The sequence below is a fragment of the Anser cygnoides genome, chromosome 24, assembly GCF_040182565.1.
Source record: "Anser cygnoides isolate HZ-2024a breed goose chromosome 24, Taihu_goose_T2T_genome, whole genome shotgun sequence".
NCBI lineage: Eukaryota > Metazoa > Chordata > Aves > Anseriformes > Anatidae > Anser > Anser cygnoides.
Window position 1 is genome coordinate 589,180 of NC_089896.1, and position 19,391 is coordinate 608,570.

Here is a 19,391-nt window from a genome sequence, read left to right on the forward strand (position 1 = left end):
CTCGATACTGGGCAATTTTTCACCTTAACAGCAAAACACCAGAAGTGGGAAAATTCTGCCTGCAAACAGAAACACCCACAGCTGCTGCCAAGGAGGGAATGAGCCCTCTACTACCAGCAGCCACGTCCATGAGGAGCAACCTTGGCAGCAGGCACCAAGAGAGGCACAGACAAAGAGGATGAACAGTTGTTTTGTTTGTTTTTTTGAAAAGCCTAATAATAAATAATGAGAGAGGTTGACACAACAGTGCATTCACAATGTACTGGCCTCTGCCCCGAGCACCGTGGCTCTCCTCCAGTGCAGCAGTGGGAGCCCTGCTTTGTGCCGTGGGACTGGCCAGGCACTCGCAGATCTCCCCAGCTTTCGGCCCAGCCCCTCCAGCATCCCGGACGTAGCACCAAGCTGCCCAAAACAACAGCCTGGGGCACACAGAGGAATAACCGAGAGCACTAGCAAACCTCTCTCCCCAGCAAGTCAGAACACCTTGACGAGGCAGGACTCCTTCCTGAGAAGCTGGAGGACCCGGCCTCAGACAGCAGCGTCGGCAGCAGCAGCCCCGTTCAGCAAGCGCTGCTCTGCCAGGACAGGTACCACGAACTGGCGCTGGGCCAGCCACTGCATCCTCCTGTTCACAAGGTCCGGCTCCAAGACAGTCCGAAACTCCAGCCCATCGGTCCTCCTGTTGGCATCCACCTCATCATAGCTGTCCTGCTGCTGGGCTCGTGCGCTGGGGTGCAGCCACTTGTAGTAGCTGACTCTCAGCAGCAGCCCCAGGAGATAGCAGGGCAGGGCAGCAGAGACCACCGGGATGAGGTACAAGTGCTCGTCCGAAGGGGAGCGGCACAAGAGCCAGGACAGGGCCAGCAGCGTGCTGTCCACCAGGATGAAGCCATGATAGATGATGCTGCGGTACAGCGTCCTCCCCGGAGCCACGCTGAACCAGCTGAAGTACAGGATCACAGCCACAATGGCCCGGTAGAGCTGCTCGGGGCCAGGCGACTCCATGAAGTCCGTGCCCTGCAAGCTGACCCAGAGGAACATCGCCAGCCACACGAGCAGGAAGTGAACAGCGACGCCGTAGGGCCACAGCAGGGCAAAGAGGGCGACCACGAGGATGCGGGGGCAGGTGAGGGAGAGGTTCCACAGGAAGTAGACAGCTGAGGAGCCCAGGCTCAGCTCATACTTGTCCTGCAAGAAGGAGCGCAGGGACTGGTGATAGTCCAGCAGAGACCAGGTCACACACAGGAAGGCAGTGCAGATCCCCAGTCCTGCAAACACAGCAGCAGAGATGCAACGGGCAGACCGAGCTGGGGTTGGCCCTGCTCCAAATATCGCCCTGCCAGACATTGCTAAAACGCGCATCCCACCAGCATGCAAAGCAGCAGCCCTGGGGAGTCAGAGCATCGGCACCTCTGTTTCTTCTCTTGCCTCCCTGGCTTCCCGCCCTCCCCAAGGAGCAGGCTGGTGCCGCTCCTGGAGGACTTCTCCCTTGCCCAAGCCTGGCGGCTGGAGCAGGAGATGGGGAAGAGGCGCCAGGACCAAAGAGCTCTGCAGAGCCCATTTCCCCAGCCAGGGAGACCCCCAGCACACAGTGGCAGGAGATGAGCTCTGGCTCCACAGAGCCAGGACACGGTTCAGCTCCCTGCTTCTTCACAGTGATACTTAGGGGGCTCATCCCCTTTCTGGGATGGGTACCAAAGCACCTCCTCCACGGGCTCTGCTCCACTCTCCACACGTGTCCCCAACAGCACCTCCCTGCTCCCCAGCATGCTCCTGACTGCGCTCCTGACCCTTGGGCCCTGGCCAAGGGCATGCTGTGCTGTACAGGACCACAAGGTGAGGTAGGTGCAGGGGGGCGCACCTCAGGCACAGCCTAGGGGACACTGGGGAATGATCACAGAGGCCCCCCAGCTTCAACCCTCTCCAGGCCCAGCGTAGGCCAGTGGGGCACACAGGACTGGGTCCACCCTCTTGCATCTTCTATCAAGGAGGCGATGGATGTGAGACGTGAATGACTGGAGAACCTCAAGCAAAGGCAGAAGAACAGCATCCTGCTCGGTCCTACAGCCTGCAGACATCCTACCAGGTCCCTCCTGCCCTTCAGGCTCAAGCCTGCAGCCCACAACCCCTCCCCAGTTCCAGCCCCCTCACCCTGGGATGGCTCTGCCTTGTTCGTCCGCAGGATAACGTAGAGGAGCAGGGTGAGCTGCGGGGTGTTCTCCAGGAAGGTCTCGAAGAGGCGCAGCATGCTGATGTCATGGGAGAGAAAGGCCATGCGGTTCTGCTCCTCCTCCGACGCTGCCTTTGCCCAGCACACCTTCCAGCCCACCTTCAGAGCGTGGAGACACCTGCACGGGGCCACGGCTGCGGTGAGGAGCTGCGTGGGGCCAGGGGCGCCTGCAGCAGCGCGCCCATCGACAACCACGCGCTGCCCTGGTGGGACACGTGGCACCAGCAAGTCCGAGCCTGGAGCTGCCGCTCATTTCAGCTCGGTCTTAAGCAATTCCCTTCCCCATGACAGAGGTACACCAGCAAGGTGCCAGCCCCCACCAGAGGGGTCCCGCAGCAACCGCCCCGTGCCCCCTGCACAGCTTCCAGGCCTTTCACGTACAAGAGCTTCTCTGCCCCTGGCATCTGCTTGCTCGTGCACCAGGAAAAAGAAAACCGAGGCACAGAGCGGTGCGCGTCCTGCCCTCTGACCTAACCCCTGATTTCTGCGGGGGATGTTCAGCAACCAGCCAGGCCGTCTCCTTCAGCGGGGAGGCAAGGCACACCGTGGCCGTGCTGCCCCCCGAAAAGAAGGGGGGAGCAGAAGCCAAAACAGGATCCGTGCTCTGCTCCACCGTCCTGGGAGCTGATCTTCGCTCCTGGGAACAGAGACGGACGCAGGCGCTATCTTTGCTGTAAAAAGACGAGGCACCGTCTAGTCTCGACGCTTCCGCTCGCTGTCGCTGGTTGCCACGCCAGAAAGGGCCGGCAGCGAGGGGCAAGGAGAAGCCGGGCGGGCAGGGGGGTGACGACCGGCCCTGACTCGGGGCCGAAAGCGCGGGACCGGGGCCGCGGTCCGGGCCCGTCCCGCAGGGGGCGGCCGCGGCTCTGCCGGGACGGGGCCCGGGCGGGGCCCGCTCCCAGCCCGGGGCCGGGGCCAGGGGCGGCCCGGCGGGGCCGGGGGGGGACACCCGGGGCGGGGGTCGAGGCGCCGGCGGGGCCGGAGCCGCCACGGAGGGAGCGGAGAGCGCGGGGGGTGCGGGCCGGGGCGGGGGGGGTGGGACACGAGAGCGGGGCCCTGCCCCGGGCCGTACCTGTAGAAGAAGCCGAGCTGGAGGAGGTGGAGGGCGGCGAGCAGGCAGCGGGGCAGCTCGGGGCGCAGCGCGGCCGGGTCGGAGCGGAACCAGAGCCAGCTGCAGGCCTGGGCGGCGGCCGAGGCGGCGGCCAGCAGCGCCAGCCCCAGCGCGGCCCAGCCGGGGTGCCCGGCCCGCGCGTACCCCGCCGCCACCCAGGCGTCCGCGCACACGTCCAGCGCCGCCGCCGCCGCCCCCGCCGCCGCCAGCAGCAGCTGCAGCGGCCCGAACCGCGGCGGGCACCGCGCCGCCATGCCCGGGGCCGCCACCGCCCGGCCCGGCCCGGCCCGGCCCGGCCCTCCCGGCAGCGCCGCCCCCCGGCCCCAGGCCCGGCCCCTGGGGCGGCTCCTTGGCCCCGCTTCTCCCCCCGGCGGAAAAGAGGCCCGGCCTCACAGAGCGCTCAGTGCTCGGCGGCGCGGTTTTATTGCCCCGTGAACTTCGTAATCGTCCCCCCCCCACTTAATCCGTGCACAGCAGCCGATTTACAGGGGGCTTGGCACCGCGACCCTTTGACGGGCCGGCAGCGCTCGCCCCGAGCACGCCCCCGGGGAGCCGCTCCCGCCCAGCCCCGCCCCGCGGGCTCCTCTGCCGCCTCCCGGGGCTGCGGCCCCGGCCGCTTCCCCCACCAGCCCTCCCCGCCCACGTCGGGAAGCTGCAAAGCAGATCCCGGGACAGCCAGACATCAGAGCGGTGGGTTCGAAGTACTGCCACGTGGAATGCTGATGCAAACAGCAAGGTGATTTTCAGGACACAGCAAAACCTAGAAATGCTCGCCGTCCACTAGCATTCCCTTTCGGATCCTGCAGGGCCAGGAGCAGGAGGGCAGATGCTCAGAGAGGGGCCCGGGCCATTACAAGGACTCCAGCACCAAACCAGCTGTCCCAGGACCGGCTGGAAGCACCGTGACCGTCCTGATGGTCTGCTAGAGCAGACATCTGCATCCCTCCCTCCCTGGCACCTGTATGTGCTGTGACAGTGGTCCCGTATACACTCCTGAGCTGTACCAGGGGTAAATACCAACTTTGGCCAAGCTGTTCCTCCTGTGTCCTTGTTTCTCTTCCAACACGTCTGTTCCACTGCCACTTCTCTCGTGGGCCTGACACCACACTCACGTGCCTGACCTACACTGCTCAGCTCACAGGTGACTGTTTTCATCCTTCCTTTTGCAGCTCTTTTCGTTCTTCGAACCTTACTTCTCCAGCAAAATGGTTTGCAGGTACCACGCAGACAGCCTGCAAGAGTAGCCTGGGACTGCACTGATACAGCAAGGTGCTCAGGCTGTATGCAGCACCCTACTGCCTTACAAGCTCCTGCTCACTTTAGCCTGCAGTCAGACCCCTGGAATCTGCATTTTACAGACAATGAGAGTATTTCTTCACTGGCTCATCCACCTGTACCTGGAAGGCCCAGAATTACTTTGTATTTGTTCCCTTGTGGTTCTCACAGGAGCTGAGCAAAGCCCAAAGCTGGCAAATTACCAAATCATTAAGTCTTTCTTAACAGTGAAGTAGTCAAGGTCAGTTTGCAATGCCCAGCTGAAGTTAGAAAATAAGTGTATGAGAGTTAACAGAACACAGAAGATGCTTGGAAAAAAGAAAAATAAAATCAAGCTTATACTGGAACCGTATCTTGGACGCTGACACGTGAATGTCATGGCCTAAACTTGTTTGCAATTCATACACTGTAAAAGGAAGCACTAACCCCACCTGGCTTTGCTCACAAACCAGAGGGAAAGCTGCCGCTGTACAAGGCCACCAAAACTTTGCAGGCCACCAGTTCTGCCATCTTTTCAGAAGAGGAGTGTGTGCCAAAATGAAGAATTCAGCTGGCAGCAGGCTCCTCAGGAGCATGTGGCAGCTCACAGTTCTCATACATTCGGAAGGTAAGTTAAACTTTATGGGGAGGCCTGGATTTCATCTGATTTCTGCAACTACCACAGAAGTCGCAGCGGAAGAAAGACAAACCCTCTGATGCAGGTCAGTCTGGCACAAAAAGGCAACATAGCAATCACTGATACATCGAGCCTTTCTAGAAGTGGTCTAGTTGACATCGTAGAACTTTTACTAAAAGACGCTGATTTTGTCTTAGTTTCCAAATAAGTTCTCAATTCCGAAAGCATTCACAATTGCTAATTCACTGTGAAACTGTCCTCTCCTCATTCATTCTTGATCTAACTCATGAGACTGCTTGCTGGGGACTGAAGAGCCCCTAAGAGCAAGCAGAGTAATAAAAGGCAAACACTGGTGATGGCAGTAGTAGAGCTGTTGGCTTTAACGCACTCATCGTATCTTGTAAAATCAATTTCCCTGATGGCACAAATATGGTCAACACGGCAGTCCTCCCCACACAGGTCGAGGTCATATTTGACAGAATTAAACTCGTAATATTGCTGTAGGTACTTTGCATCCTTCGATATCCTCTCCAGCACTGTCTGCATGGAGTGTGCAGAGCCATCTGGGATTTGGAAGGCTTCCGTCAGCCTATACTCTTCCTCCCATACTGGGCCCATCATGTTGGCACGTGTTAAGTTCAAGTAGTAAGTCACCACATCCTGCAGAGTGAGAAAAACAGAACAACGACAAATCAGGAGAAGATCAGCCCTTGAGTGAAACGTTTGCCTAGGATGCTATCAGCCCCTTCTCCCAGATGCCAGTGTGTAACAGAGTGAAGCGTATTCACAGAGTGGCAGCAAGTAACACATCTCCCAGCCCAGTGAGGGGCGAGCCATCTCCCAACAGGGGCTTTCTATCAAGACGTCAACCTGGGGATAGACGATGCAGGTGAGAGCCTCCAGAACACACCACAAAAGAAGCCTTATCCCATCTACTATTTCATAAGGAATGAAGGGATGGCTTTTCTCTGTCTGATTTTTATCTCCAAACATCAGGAATGTTGTGCCTGGCCTACTTTAAAAATCACTCTGATATATATCATCAATACAGTTCACTGGCAGAGCTGAGGCCTGGAGTAGCGTAACTTACTGAATGAAATTATTTTCTCAAACATGAGCAACTTAAAGTTTTTCAAAAGTTCTGTTCTCAGTCTCTTGCCCTTTTTCTCTCAGCTTCACTAGCTCCCTTGTCTTATGCAGTGTATTTTAGGACAGACAAGAATAAATTTCTTATCCTATAAACATGTGCAGAGCTGCTTTAACCCATTGCAAAGAAAGGCACAAAACACCATTCACAAGTAAGAGACAAATCAAACAGAAGCAGACCCTACAATTCACCTAAATTCAGATCCCATTATAAATGAATCAATTCAGCAGTTAGGGGGGACCCAAATAAGCTTCTAAACAGTTCATATTTTTTCGAGGGGGTTCAACAAGTCTGTCAGTTCCCAAAGAGAAGTCCTGTGATCCATATTGCCTGCATGGTAAAGCAAGTATCAAAGGAGACTAACTAAGGACACAAAGAACGTAGCGAAGTCTGTCCTGCGCTGGCCTGGAATGCATCCCAGCAGGAGGCCTGGACCAGCTGAATGTGGTCACCTTGCCTTCACTCACTGACGCTCTTACTAAAACTTTGTGCAAGCTACGAGACTGAAGTATCTGGTTAGAGGTTGTCTCCAGCAAAGCCTCTTCTATTCTGCAGTTCTGCCTGTTTAAACCACAGGAAGGAATTAAAATACCCTTCTAAACTGCAGTGCAAAGTACAAGGGGATCCCCTACCTGCACTTGAAGTGTGTCGGGATCATAGTCAATCACCCGGATCCCAGGGTTGTTGGCTCCATTGTTCACTCCAGGTAATGTTGTTTTCCAGGGAGTCACTCCGGGGGCCAAGAACATGACATTGATTGGAGAACCTTAATGAAAAGGCAAAACAAACCATGAATTCGAAGTCGCTCCAGACTGCAGCGAGCATCTCGGGAACAGATCACCCTGCAAACAGCTTTGTCACCAGCCCTAGTTCCAACAGCGCGTGCCTAAAGACCAGCACGTTGAACAGCATGAGGAATTGAACATGGGACTGCTGCAACTAAGAAGAGGCTTTCCACATCTGTAGAAGACTCTTACGGTGAGGGGTGCACAAGAGAACCACGCTCAAAGGACACCCAGAGCACTACCCACAAACCCAATGCAAAGGTTCGTAATCGCTCCCTTATGTCTCAGCTAACATCCAAAGCCCATCAACATGCAGTAAGATCAGCATCGAGGGCAAACTACAAAATTTGAGGGGAAAGAGGGAGGAGAGCAGGAGCTACAGGTTGTGGGTAGGGATCATGGCCGTTGTCGTGTTTTGTTGACCAAAGCATTTTACTAAATTTTTTAGAAAGTAAGATAAAAACAAGCCTCTTCTGGCTTTCCAGCTGCATTTGGTTGGCAGTCACTGAAAATACCCACGTACAGTGATTTTATTGGGGTTGGCAGAGATACCATGCAAAGATGTGGGTGACCAGAACCAGTACCTGTATCACTGTAAAACATCCGAAAGCTGTCTGTGTGATGGTGTCCAAAAAACTGGGCAGCAATCACTCTGTGGTGCTTCTGCACAATTTTCAAGTATCGTTTATTAAAATCACTCCGGAACCAGGGCTTGCCTCGTTTCTTCTCGAAGAAACCAGGAGGGATGTGCCCCACAATGTAGACCTACAAAAGTGAACAGCCACACTGAACGCAGAGCCCATACTTCCTACAGAGCACTGGCTGGCGGTGACTGCACGGAGGGGAGATCAGGGGCAAGAAGAGCTTCCATGCTGGGAGAAGCCCTCTGCGAAGTTTGTTTGTTTATTTTAATACCATTTCTTCTGCTTTAGAGGCATTGGTCAGCGTTTCTTCCAGCCACTGGAACTGCCCTCCAGGATCTTCCTCGCCAGCTGTCTCACTATTCTGATCATAGTACAGATTGGTATTGAGAACAATCATTCGCCCCCTTGTATTTGGGCTGGGCAGCTTCTCACTGTAGAAGGCTCCTGCAAAATGCAACCATCAGGGAAGGAGCTGGAGGTCTGGTCCAGTTGGCTATCGTGACCCCAGATCCCTGTGTTTCCACCTCTCTCAGCTCTCTTTGTCAATAGCCACAGCAGAGTCACTGGACAACGCGCCAACAGCGCTCTGACCAGTCCAAGTTGGGTACTTGGTGCGACTCTTCCCTATGCATCTCTTGCCCCTCTTAGGCCTCTCACGGTGAAGGTAGATGCTGCACAAGGACAATGTGCAGGAGCAGGAGCTGGGCAGTTGTAGAGAGCCACGGTGCTGGCCTGTACCAACAGCTTGCTTAGAACACATTTCCCCCCCTCTTCCCCTCACCAAAGCTTACCACTGTGCATCCTCTGCAGGGATACTTGCCAGTAACTCGAAGAAAGCAGGAGAGATTAAAGCATAAAGAAATTTCTTTTCTCACATGCAGTAGAACTCAGTGCTAGAAATCAGCATTAAATTGTACCCTTTCCCTGAAAATACTGTTGCTCTGAGCATAAAAGAAGGGAAAATGACTTGTGATGTTCTCCGAATCAGCCCCAGTTCTCCAGAGTGCTGCCAATATGAGCCAGTGGTGCTATACCTGCTCTGAACAGAGGAATAGAAGCTTCATTCAACCAGGGACGCCACATTTCAGCTGTTTGGTTGTAGATCCTATGCCCCTTTCCTGGAAACTGATTCTTGGGGTGGAAGTCGTGATTGCCCATAGCCGCATAGACTTTAGTATCTAGAGACAGAGACAAGGAGGCACAGAGAAGTCCATGCTTGTTTCAGAGTTCATCCTCATCAAAGTTCTTCAATGCACTTGCAGACTCAAAAAGAATAGCATGGCTTGAGAGCTTTATAAGAGCATTATCACCCACACTACACACACACGGTTGCATCGACGGGATGCAATGCTGCAAAGACAATCCCTCCTTGGAGCAAGCCACCCAAAGACATGGCTTTACAGATGAATCAATGAGCTCTCACCATTAGTAACACTCCTTCCCCCACTGTCAAGACAGATAACATAAAAAGAATTTTTGCAAGCTTTTTTGTCTTAATGAGTGATTACAGAAACTTTTTTTTCCTCTCTTCTGCGTTAACCAGAATGCATCAGGTGCCTCAGTTCAGACATGCCTCACTCCATACAGCAACTAACAAGAGGACAAAGGAGTCATATCACCCACAGCCTTTCTGGGCCCTCCCCCTTCCCTGTTATGTCATTGCTCCACACCGGTAAGTCCTTCCCATGAAACTCTGTACTTCTCTCCCCTTTTCTTTCCCTCAAGTCCTACCTGGAAATACCTGTTTTATCAGAGAGGTCAGATTTTCAATTATGTGTAGAACCTTTTCTTCTCCAAGACTCTCGTTGGGGACATGAGGAGTATCATCTCTGGAGAAACAGAAACAGCATGGTCAATGCCTTTGTCTAGCAAGACATATGCTTAAAGTGATAAGCAAGGCAGAGAGCTTGCACTTGTGCCCTCTGTTTTCTTTTTGTCTCTTAGAAGATAAAGTCAGAGGCTTTTGGGGCTAGGAATCGGCACTATGCTGGCTAGCCACAGCATTGAAGGAGTTTCAGGGAATCACTCAAAGTGAAAACTTGCTCCACTTTATTATACCTTGATAAACCTATACACAAGCATAAGAAATGAAGGCTCACCCTACTTCAGGGCATTTAATACAGCTGATCGGAGATCATAAAAGAGAAAGCATTTTGCAATCTCAGGGCAAAATTTGATCAGCAATAGGGGAACAAATCTGTTTGTACTCAAGATACCAACAGGATAACAACTCTTTCAGTGAAAATGAAACAAATAGATGCCTTCATTAAGGCAGCAATCACTGAGATCTGCCTCCAAAAATCTGGCAGGCGCACACTTCAGTGTTTTCACTAATATGCTTATGGCATTTGCAGATGATGCTGGGCTATCAAGGATTACAAGCCCATCAGAGAGGAAGATCAAAACTCAAAACGATGTCAAAGAACTGGGGGAAATTGACTCTTACTTCGATTTTTTCTTTTTAATTATAAAGACCAATGACATAACTATTTCTGAGTAGGAACAATCTTCCGCGCACATACAAAGCAGGAACAATGAATTTAGCAACTGCACTGTGAATCAGGACAGCCTGAAGAAACGCCACAAGCTGTTTTCCAGCCTTCTCCTGATGCCTCTAACAGGCAGGGTTTGGGGCACCAACACAAACAGCACGTCCCACACCTGCCAGTTTTTCAGGTATTCACGCTCTGCGTGAAGTCAGCCAGAGCTGGCAACAATTTAAAGGAAAAGAAAGGGATGGTGAATTGCAACACCTTCCCTTCGTTTATTTAGTTTCTCACGGACGGGCCTGTCGGGAGCACAGCTCCCATCGGGAGGCCTTCTCGCGGCCATGCTCTCGCCAAGCCTCCGGGTTACATTATAAGACAAGCCCAGATCTCACCTCTCCAAAAGGGCTACCACACAGGCAGCCCCACGTCTGCCACAAACCCTTCACGGCCGGGCCCTCCGGCTCCCCGGACTCTCCTCGAGGCTCCCATGCGAGCCCTGGCGACCCCGGGAGCAGGCGGGACCAAGCCACGACCCGAGAGCACGAGCACCCACAGAACCGGCGCCGCCGATTCCTCGAGCACCTGACGGTTTCCCCTCGCGGCCGAAGCTCTCTACAGACGCGGACACGAGCGGCCGGCTCCCACGGCGTCAGAGAGAAAAACAAAAGAGAGACGCAGAACAGGCGAGCCCGAGGAGCCCGGGGCGCGTCGCTCCCGCCCGCACGGCCGCTGCCCCCGGGCAGGGGAGGCGGCCGCGGCGCGCAGCCCTCACCCGCTCCACAGGACGAAGTCCGGCCGCCGCAGGAGGCCGCGCATGGCGAAGACGGAGGAGTTGAGCAGGCGCCAGGGCGCGTCGCACAGGTAGCTGCCCCACGGCCCCGCGCCCGGCCCGGCCTGCGAGCCGCCCGACGGGCAGCCCTGCCCGGCCGCCGCCGCCGCCTCGTACTCGGGGTCCCAGTGCAGGTCCGTGACGTGCCAGAAGCGCCCCGCCGCCGCCGCTCGGGGCCGCCGGCCGGGCAGCGGGGCGCGCTCCCTCCGCTCACCTGCCAGGGCCAGCGGCCACAGCAGGAGAAGCACGGCCGCCTTCATGCCGGCCAGCGGCTGCCGTGCCGAGCCGTGCCCTGCCGAGCCGAGCCGAGCCGAGCCGAGCCGAGCCAAGCACAGCACTGCCGTGCCCCGCCCAGCCGTGCCCTCCCGTGCCGAGCCAAGCAGTGCCCCGCCCCGCCCTGCCCTGCCCTGCCCTGCCCGCCCCGCCCCGCCCCGCCCCGCCCGCCCCGCCCCGCCCGCCCCGCCCCGCCCCGCCCCGCCCCGCCGCCGCCGAGCCGCCCCCTCGCAGCGCCAGCGCTCCCCGCGGCGCCGCCAGCCTCCCTGCGGCCTCCCCCCATTGGCAGGAGCCGGAAGAAGGCCGATTACGATTGGCTGTGGGCCGACGCAGCGGGCCCGCGGATTGGGCGCGAGGAGGGGCGGGGCGCGCGGGCTGGCGGGCACCCGCCATTCGAGCGCCGCCGCAGCTGTCGCCGCCGCCGCCGCCGCCATGTGGAGCGGGCACGGTGCGGGCAGGGCCCGGCGGGCGGGGGCCGGGCTGGGGCTGGGCGGCGGCGGCGGGGGGCGCCCAGGGCCGCCCCGGCCCGCCGAGGCCCCGGCCCCGGCCCCGGCCCCTCGCGGCGCTAGCGGCGGGCGCGTCGCCGCCGCCTGACGGGCTCTCCCCTTCCCTCCCCAGGTAATTTTGACGGCGGCTACGGGCCCGCGGGCAGCTCGGGGCCCGCGGGCGGCTACGCGCAGTCCCCGGGAGGCTTCAGCTCGCCCAGCGGCACCCAGGCGGAGAAGAAGCAGGTAAGCCGGCGGCGGGGCCTCGCCCGGCCCCCGGAGCGCTGGGCCGCGGCGGGCGGCCGGTGCCCGGAGGCGCTGACGGCGCCGCCCTCCCCTTGCAGCGAGCCCGCTCCCAGAACATCGTGCCCTGCACCGTGTCGCAGCTGCTGGCGGCCGAGCAGGTCGACGAGACCTTCAGGATCCGGGACGTGGAGATCTCGCAGGTGGGCGTCGGGGGTGGCCCTCGAGGGGGCCGGCGGGGACCGGCGGGAAGGCCGCGAGTAGGAACGCGCTCGCCTCCGGCCCTTCCCCGGCTAACTCGGCCGTCTTCAAACGCAGGTCACCATTCTGGGGATCATTCGGCACGCTGAGAAAGCGCCAACGAACATTCTCTACAAGGTGGACGACATGACGGCAGCGCCGATGGATGTCAGGCAGTGGGTTGATACTGATGTAAGCGCCAGATTTGCTACCGAGGCTGCTATGTGGAAGGCACTTAGGATCTGTGGAGAGAGTAGTTTTCAAAACAAAAAGAGCTGTTTAGAAAAGTGTTTTGGGAATAACATGCCTCTGAAAGCCAAGGAAGATGTTGCTGTAACAGAGATCACTGGTGTTGTGCATGATTATTCTCCTGTTTTGTAATTCATACGTAGTTCTGCAATGAATCGCTTCAGATAATTTTTTTTAGAGTTTTGCTGCTGAAGGTCAACCATAGCTGTACTGAGAGATGCATGCTCAATACTGCATAAGAAATATAAAACCAGGGAGTGAAAGAGGTTTTGTATGTGACTCTGCGATTAAGATGTACCAGTGCACACTGTCTCGTCTTCCTATGCATGATTCCTGAAGTGCTGCTAGTTCTCACTGGACTCTCATGCAGATATAGCAGGCCTTTAAATCTAAATGCATTTGCAAGTGAACAGCAGAGTTCTGTTGAACAGCTCTGGGAGAGTAATTCAGCAGACATTCTGTTGGCTAACTGCATGTTTATCATAAGTTCAATTTTATGTTTATCGATAAGTTCTATTTTTCACTTACAGTTATATTTACCTAACTGCTCTTAATGGTCATAGGAATGGATACAACTTGTGTTTGCTTGAGGCTTTACACCTCCTTTCTTAAGTTATTGATTGTGATAATTGAGAAATGGAAATGCGAATAGCAACACCTTGCTTTCTCCTTTTCCTCTCTGTAAGGAGGCAGGTGGCGAGAACATCGTGGTACCTCCAGGAACTTATGTAAAAGTAGCTGGTCATCTTCGGTCCTTCCAGGTGAGGTCATATGTGATTCCTCAAGTAATGAGGCAGGAGCAGCGGCTTGAAGGATTAGTGGATCTGGCTAAGTGTTAGTAGGCTCCCTTTAGAATATCCGGTTATTTGTGATCTTTGATTATCCTTTTCTGTGGACAAATCCTTGAATGTGTTTGCCTGTTCTGTATGAATCGCTCATATTGTTACTAAATCAAAAGGATGGAAGATGCATTTAAAATGCCACTGTTTATCAGTGAATTATTTTCAGCGGAAAAGAGTACTGGCCACCAGGTTATTGGATGCTTGTCCTGTAGAGCTTAAACCATGATCTGGGTAATGGGATGCTTCCTGCAGCATATTATGTAGCAGAGTTGCCTCATAACAGTCACCCTTTAAATAATGCTGCAAAGTGCAGTTACTTACTAGCCGTTCAAAAGAGAAGCTGTCCTGTCCTGCGCTACTTTGCATGATCACATATGAAAACTTAAGTCCAAAAACTTTGATGCTTTTTATGTGCAGAAAAACTCCCTACCCACCACTGTCCCTGTTCCTGGCTAGAATGATTAAGCACATTCTGTTGCTGTCATATTAATTGTATATTATTAATTGTACTTGTTTTTTCTTTTTTTGTTTTTTTTTTTTTTTAATCTCTGAAAGAATAAGAAAAGCTTGGTGGCATTTAAGATCATGCCTCTGGAAAACATGAATGAGTTCACCACGCACATACTAGAGATTGTTAATGCGCATATGATCCTCAGAAAAAATCTTATGGTACGTACTTCAAGTTCATGACTCCATGCTAGCCGTTACGGGATTATTGTTTATCTCCCAAGGAGAGTGAACTCTTGGTTCGTTGGGGAAATCGTATACAAGTTGTGGGGATGGAAATTCTGCAACTGTTGAAGAGCTACAGTGAGGGTGTAACAGGAGTGTTGGCTTCCTTGGAGAGACATTGTGTTGCAGTCAATTCCCATTGGTTTCTTCTGGAAATCTATTTTTAATTACTGTGTCTCTGACATATAACACTGAGTCTGTCATGCCCTGGGTTTACAGCAGCCTGTGTAACTACAGTTCTTCTACTCTTGTAATTGCAGGCAGCATCAAGAGCGCCTCAGTCATTTACCTCTGCTGGGATAGGTGACGTGGGGGGCTATGGTGGAGGTGGCAGTCTGCCAGTGAATGGACTCACAGCACATCAGAGTCAGGTGGGTGCAAGCAGCTTCTCCAGAGACAGCTGTTGCAGTGGATGCTGCTGCAGAGCGATGTAGGATAAAGCAGTAATTATTCTTTGAAGACTGGTAATTCTTCCTTGACCTTGCTGTCTAATGTAGATATAGAAGCTTAGCTGTGTGCTAATGGTGTAGTTCTTGTTCTTCCAGGTGCTGAACCTGATTAAAAACTGCCCTGTCCCAGAAGGTATGAGTCTTCAAGAGCTGAAACTTCAGCTCCACAATGTCAGCATGTCAACAATCAAGTAAGTGTGTAGAAACAAAGGATGTGCTTGAAATATGGGTAGTCCTTCACGGAGACTGATAAAAGGAGGCAAAGAAGAAAATAGTGGGCAAGCCTAGATCCCTACTTTTTAAACAGGGCTGGTAATTTCATGTAGTAGTGAGCCTGAACTTTTGAATTCTTCTGTGAAACGGTTTAGAACGAGACATTGTCTGTTGAAGTGATGATAATGTGCATCACTCTGTTTTCAAAACAAGCTGTTCAGTAGCTCAGTAGCAAAGCAATAGGTACCTGGGTGTGCTTCAGCATTATTTTTTCCTGTTCAAGGACAATTTTTCTCTCTCTCTACATCCCAAACAAAATTTTGGAATACAGTGGGGGATGGTGGTGGTTGGTTTTGTTTTTCTTCTTAGCTGTTTCTTATAGCTTCTCCCTGACACTGAGAAGAACAGTGAAATTTAAAGACAGTATTAATGTCTATTATATTCCTGTGTTCTGTCCTGTTTGAACCAGAGCTGTAGGTTCTGCTTTTATCTGGAAAAAAATGCTGAGAGTGGGGGCCTTCTCTGTTCTCAGAGACTGAGCATTGCTGGGGGATGATACTGACATAGCTTTCAAAGTCTTTCTGTACCTACTAATTGGTGGAGCAGCTCTTTAATTGCTAACAAGATACAGTCACTGGGAGCATCCCTTGGAAGATGCTGGAAAGGAACGGTGGGAAGGGGGTGCTGTAGATAGGAAATACCTGAGAGAAAAGTGTTGACGTGGACTACTTAGCAATTGACTTTTTTTCTTCAAAGGCAAGCAGTTGAATTCCTTAGCAGCGAGGGACACATCTACTCCACTGTGGATGATGATCACTATAAGTCTACGGATGCTGAGTGAAATTCTTTCTAGCTGGATTTGTTTTTAAGCAAATGCTTGTCTGTGTTTCAAGTTAACCTGCCGAGCTTTGCAATGTAGAAGGTGATCTTTGCTCTTTCTAGTCTGTAAGAGTCACAGTTATTCTGTGAGTGCCTACACGTTGGAACTCAAGGACAAGCAGAACGTGTAGGAGGATTCTGTTCGTTGGACTTGATTACTGTGCCATGACCATGTGATGGAAGCATAAGCAAATATGGGAAAACTGAACTCAAAGCTTCAGAGCCTTCGGTTTGTTTTTGTCTCTTAGTAGAATGACTGTTAGAAAGAAAAAAAAACCTTTCTAATCTTGTTGTGGGCATACTGACTTTTGTTTCTGGAGCTGTTTCTACTACCACACCTTTCATTCCATTTAATTCACAAAGTGGGTAGCCAAGCGTAATATTCCACTAATGTACAGTAATCATGACTAGATTTGTAATTAGTTTGTGCATTTAAATCTATATTTGTACTATGAGGTAATCTTATTACTGGAGCTTTTGAATTTTATATCCAATAAAAATTTAACTTGGCTAGTCTTGCATGTTTGTGTAGCTCTAGAGGCTTTTGTTCTTCCCTAATGAAAGAAAACGTATGTGCTGATAAAACTTAGATGCGTGGGTAAAAACATAGCTCATGCTTTCCGAGGATTTAGTTAACTATACTTATTTTTTCTTAAACTGGTTTAAATTTTCTTAACTTGGTAAATTGGTTTAAAAAGTCAAACTGATACGAACATCTGGACATGAAAACATTAAATAATTCTACTACTGAAAGAAACTACAAGTTGTACCAGTGTTTTAAGTGGAGCCAGGATCATTTCTGCCACCAAAAGCACTTTAGGTGAAGCTGAAATGAATTACATCATGTAACAAGTTGCGGTGGGATTTGTTTGTTTAAGATATTACAGAGGAAAACACTGAGTTAGGAAGCAGCAGTGTGGATAGTGGTGATGCATCGGTGTGGAGGTAACAAATTTGCATCTCCTTTCTCTGCACAATCCTGTTTTGCTCAGTGAGGCAGCATGCTGTTGACAGCTGCTTCAGGGTATCTGTTCTCATTCATTACGTGCTTCCTGTTGTATAAAATGCAAAGCTGAAAACTACCTCCTGGGAATTATTTTGCAATTGTCAATGGGAACATTTGAGTAGTTAATAAATACTCAGAAGCATTGTTCACAATGAACCTGTAAAGAACATAGCTGGTCTCACAAAGAGGATGCACGGTTTCTGTGGCAAATGTGTTTAGCATTGCTGAAAAGCAGGACCCGGGATCTTTCAAACCAAATGCTGATAAAACTGAAATGTGCTTGCTGTCCACCAGAGAGGAGCCTGGTTTGCTGCGCTGTGTTGACCTGGCGTTTGAGAGCTGATTGCTGCTTTCACCGAGGTATGGGACCTACTGGAGAAAGCACATGCAGTCAATGGCTTGTGCTCCCTGCTTTGCAGCTGGCTTCCACGGGAGTTGCAAACTATGGGTCTCAGTTCAGATTTTTATATGAGAGGGATGAGGTGACCCGGCTTTGGGAAAGCAGTTCTTCCCTGTCTGCCCATTTGCGACACTGGCATCTGCTTACGTTGTTAATGCTGTAGCAAAATCAAGGCATCCTGTGCAGGTTCAGATGGTGGCACAGCTGTAGCCCATGGTGTACTTTTGGGGCTAAATCATACTATGGATGTGTAACAAGTGAGACTGCTATGGAGACTAGCAGACCTAGAAGCCAGAGTACAATAATTTCAATTTTGCAGGTGGCGTGCAGATTAGGAAGAAAATGATTATTTTTGGAAGTGAAGGTGAGTGGAATTGCCTGCAGTAAAGAGAGTAGTTGTAGGACTATATGAAATGCTTGTGAGTGGAGTGTTAAAATGTCTTCAGCTGTAGAGGGAGTTTAATTCTTTACCTAGGCCCCAGTTGGCTTTTTCTTCAAAGCATCAAAGGACATCTGCTTTTGTCTGGCCGTCAGGACAATTTGGTGTAGGGTTTGGATCTGCTGGGGACAGAAGTGTTTGTTGCCTTGAAAAATGCCTATGTTTAAAGCTATGAGTGAGCCAAGGGTGAAGTCCAAGCTCCTGCTCCTCTCTTCATCCTCAGCCATAGTTCAACAATTACTCTTTTCTTCCAGGGCAAGCAAAAATTGTGTTCTGGGGTGACTGCAGTGGGTTGCTTGGTTGAAGCTTTGTACGTAATGTTTAGGTGCTGTAAATGGTGATAGTGCTTGTTCGCAGGAGAGATGAGTTCTTGCTTTGATGAGTATTCAGTGAAATGATCTCAACAGCAAGAGTCAGTGTCTTAGTCACAATGCTGTGATTTGAGGAGAGAACCCTGATACTGACAGTAAATCACAGGGTGAAAACAAAGAGAAGGAAACCAGCCCAAATCCCATGTAGGGTTTTAGCCAAGTTGGAAGGGAGGAGATGCTCTCTGTGACTTTGTAAATCTGCTCTAGACCCTAGGCGAGGAATGACATGAACTGAAAAACAACCCAAAATTACACTTCACAAAAAAAAAAAGTTTACTAGTAAAGGAATTGAAAAACTTATTTTCCAGCTCTGATTTGTACCTGCTTCTAATCTGAAGTAGCGAGGTCTGGAAATTGCCCTGTGTTGGTGCTGCCTGGCGCTGCAGCAGCCAGGCAGGGTGGCAATGCTTCGTCCAGTAGGAGTAGGATATATAGAAAGCTGCTGATGCTGGTTCATGAGCCTTTGGTAGATTCCCGCAAAACAACTGCAACAGAAGAATTAGTTCTAGAACTTTTCAGTTTGAAATGGCTGTGAGCACGGCACATCCTTAGGATCCAGCCAAGCTATTATGCAGAAAGTGTGTGGATGATATTAGTGCATAGGAGCAGAGTGAGATACATGTTCTAGGGCCTTGGCCAGCACCTCAATGACCTCTTGGTGACTGCTCAGTTCCCAGGATGGTTGCCCAACTGTTTGCTGCTCTGGTGCAGTTGGAGAGTCCCACGAGTGACAGCAGAGGACGCAATCCATTGCACAACAGCCAGCTACAGCAGAGCAGGGAGGATTTAGTCTGCGTATGTGGCTGTTCCTCAGGCATATGGGCTGCTTGCATGCATAGAATCATATGGGGCTGAGGTTGGAAGGGACATTAAAGATCATCCAGTTCCAATCCCCCTGCCATCAGCAGGGATGCCACCCACTAGATCAGGTTGCTCAGGGCCTCATCCAACCTGGCCTTGAACACCTCCAGGGATGGGGCATCCACAACTTTTCTGGGCAACCTGTTCCAGTGCCTTACTACCCTTACAGTGAAGAATTTCCTATTAATCTCTGATCTAAATCTCCCCACTTTTAGTTTAAAACCATTCCCCCTTGTCCTGTCATTGCCCAAGCAAAAAGTTGTTCTCCATCCTTTCTGTAAGTCCCCTTTAAGTACTGAAAAGCTGCAGTGAGGTGACCCCAGAGCCTTCTCTTCTGTAGGCTGAACAGCCCCAGCTCTCCCAGCCTTTCTTTGCAGGAGAGGTGCTCCAGCTCCTTGATCATCTTCATGGTCCTCTGGACCCACTCAAACAGCCCCACATCCTTCTTGTGCTGGGGACCCCAGGCCTGGATGCAGGACTGGAGTCTTCACTAGTAGGGCCTCACAGGGGCAGAGCAGAGGGGGGACAAGCCCCTCCCTTGACCTGCTGGCCACTCCTCTGCTAATGCAGACTAGGATGCATT

The 19,391-nt window shown here is 52.2% G+C and overlaps 3 protein-coding genes across 3 annotated transcripts; 1 reads left to right on the forward strand and 2 right to left on the reverse strand.

The window, feature by feature from the left end:
- Window positions 1–181: 181 nt before the first annotated feature.
- XKR8 (XK related 8) lies at window positions 182–3,654 on the reverse strand. The gene is made up of 3 exons (XM_066982590.1): window positions 3,303–3,654; window positions 2,152–2,348; window positions 182–1,268 (listed from the first exon to the last, which is right to left on the reverse strand). Exons 1-3 carry the CDS (start codon window positions 3,593–3,595, stop codon window positions 529–531), a joined length of 1,230 nt encoding a protein of 409 aa, XP_066838691.1. The 5' UTR covers window positions 3,596–3,654; the 3' UTR covers window positions 182–528.
- A 1,725-nt stretch (window positions 3,655–5,379) lies between these two features.
- On the reverse strand, window positions 5,380–11,516 carry SMPDL3B (sphingomyelin phosphodiesterase acid like 3B). Its single transcript, XM_013197660.3, has 7 exons — window positions 11,070–11,516; window positions 9,540–9,637; window positions 8,843–8,986; window positions 8,080–8,252; window positions 7,749–7,929; window positions 7,012–7,145; window positions 5,380–5,892 (listed from the first exon to the last, which is right to left on the reverse strand). Exons 1-7 carry the CDS (start codon window positions 11,384–11,386, stop codon window positions 5,512–5,514), a joined length of 1,428 nt encoding a protein of 475 aa, XP_013053114.3. The 5' UTR covers window positions 11,387–11,516; the 3' UTR covers window positions 5,380–5,511.
- A 176-nt stretch (window positions 11,517–11,692) lies between these two features.
- RPA2 (replication protein A2) lies at window positions 11,693–16,252 on the forward strand. The gene is made up of 9 exons (XM_066982516.1): window positions 11,693–11,847; window positions 12,018–12,130; window positions 12,229–12,330; window positions 12,446–12,559; window positions 13,303–13,377; window positions 14,014–14,127; window positions 14,451–14,561; window positions 14,736–14,830; window positions 15,609–16,252. Exons 1-9 carry the CDS (start codon window positions 11,832–11,834, stop codon window positions 15,691–15,693), a joined length of 825 nt encoding a protein of 274 aa, XP_066838617.1. The 5' UTR covers window positions 11,693–11,831; the 3' UTR covers window positions 15,694–16,252.
- The last annotated feature ends 3,139 nt before the right edge of the window (window positions 16,253–19,391 follow it).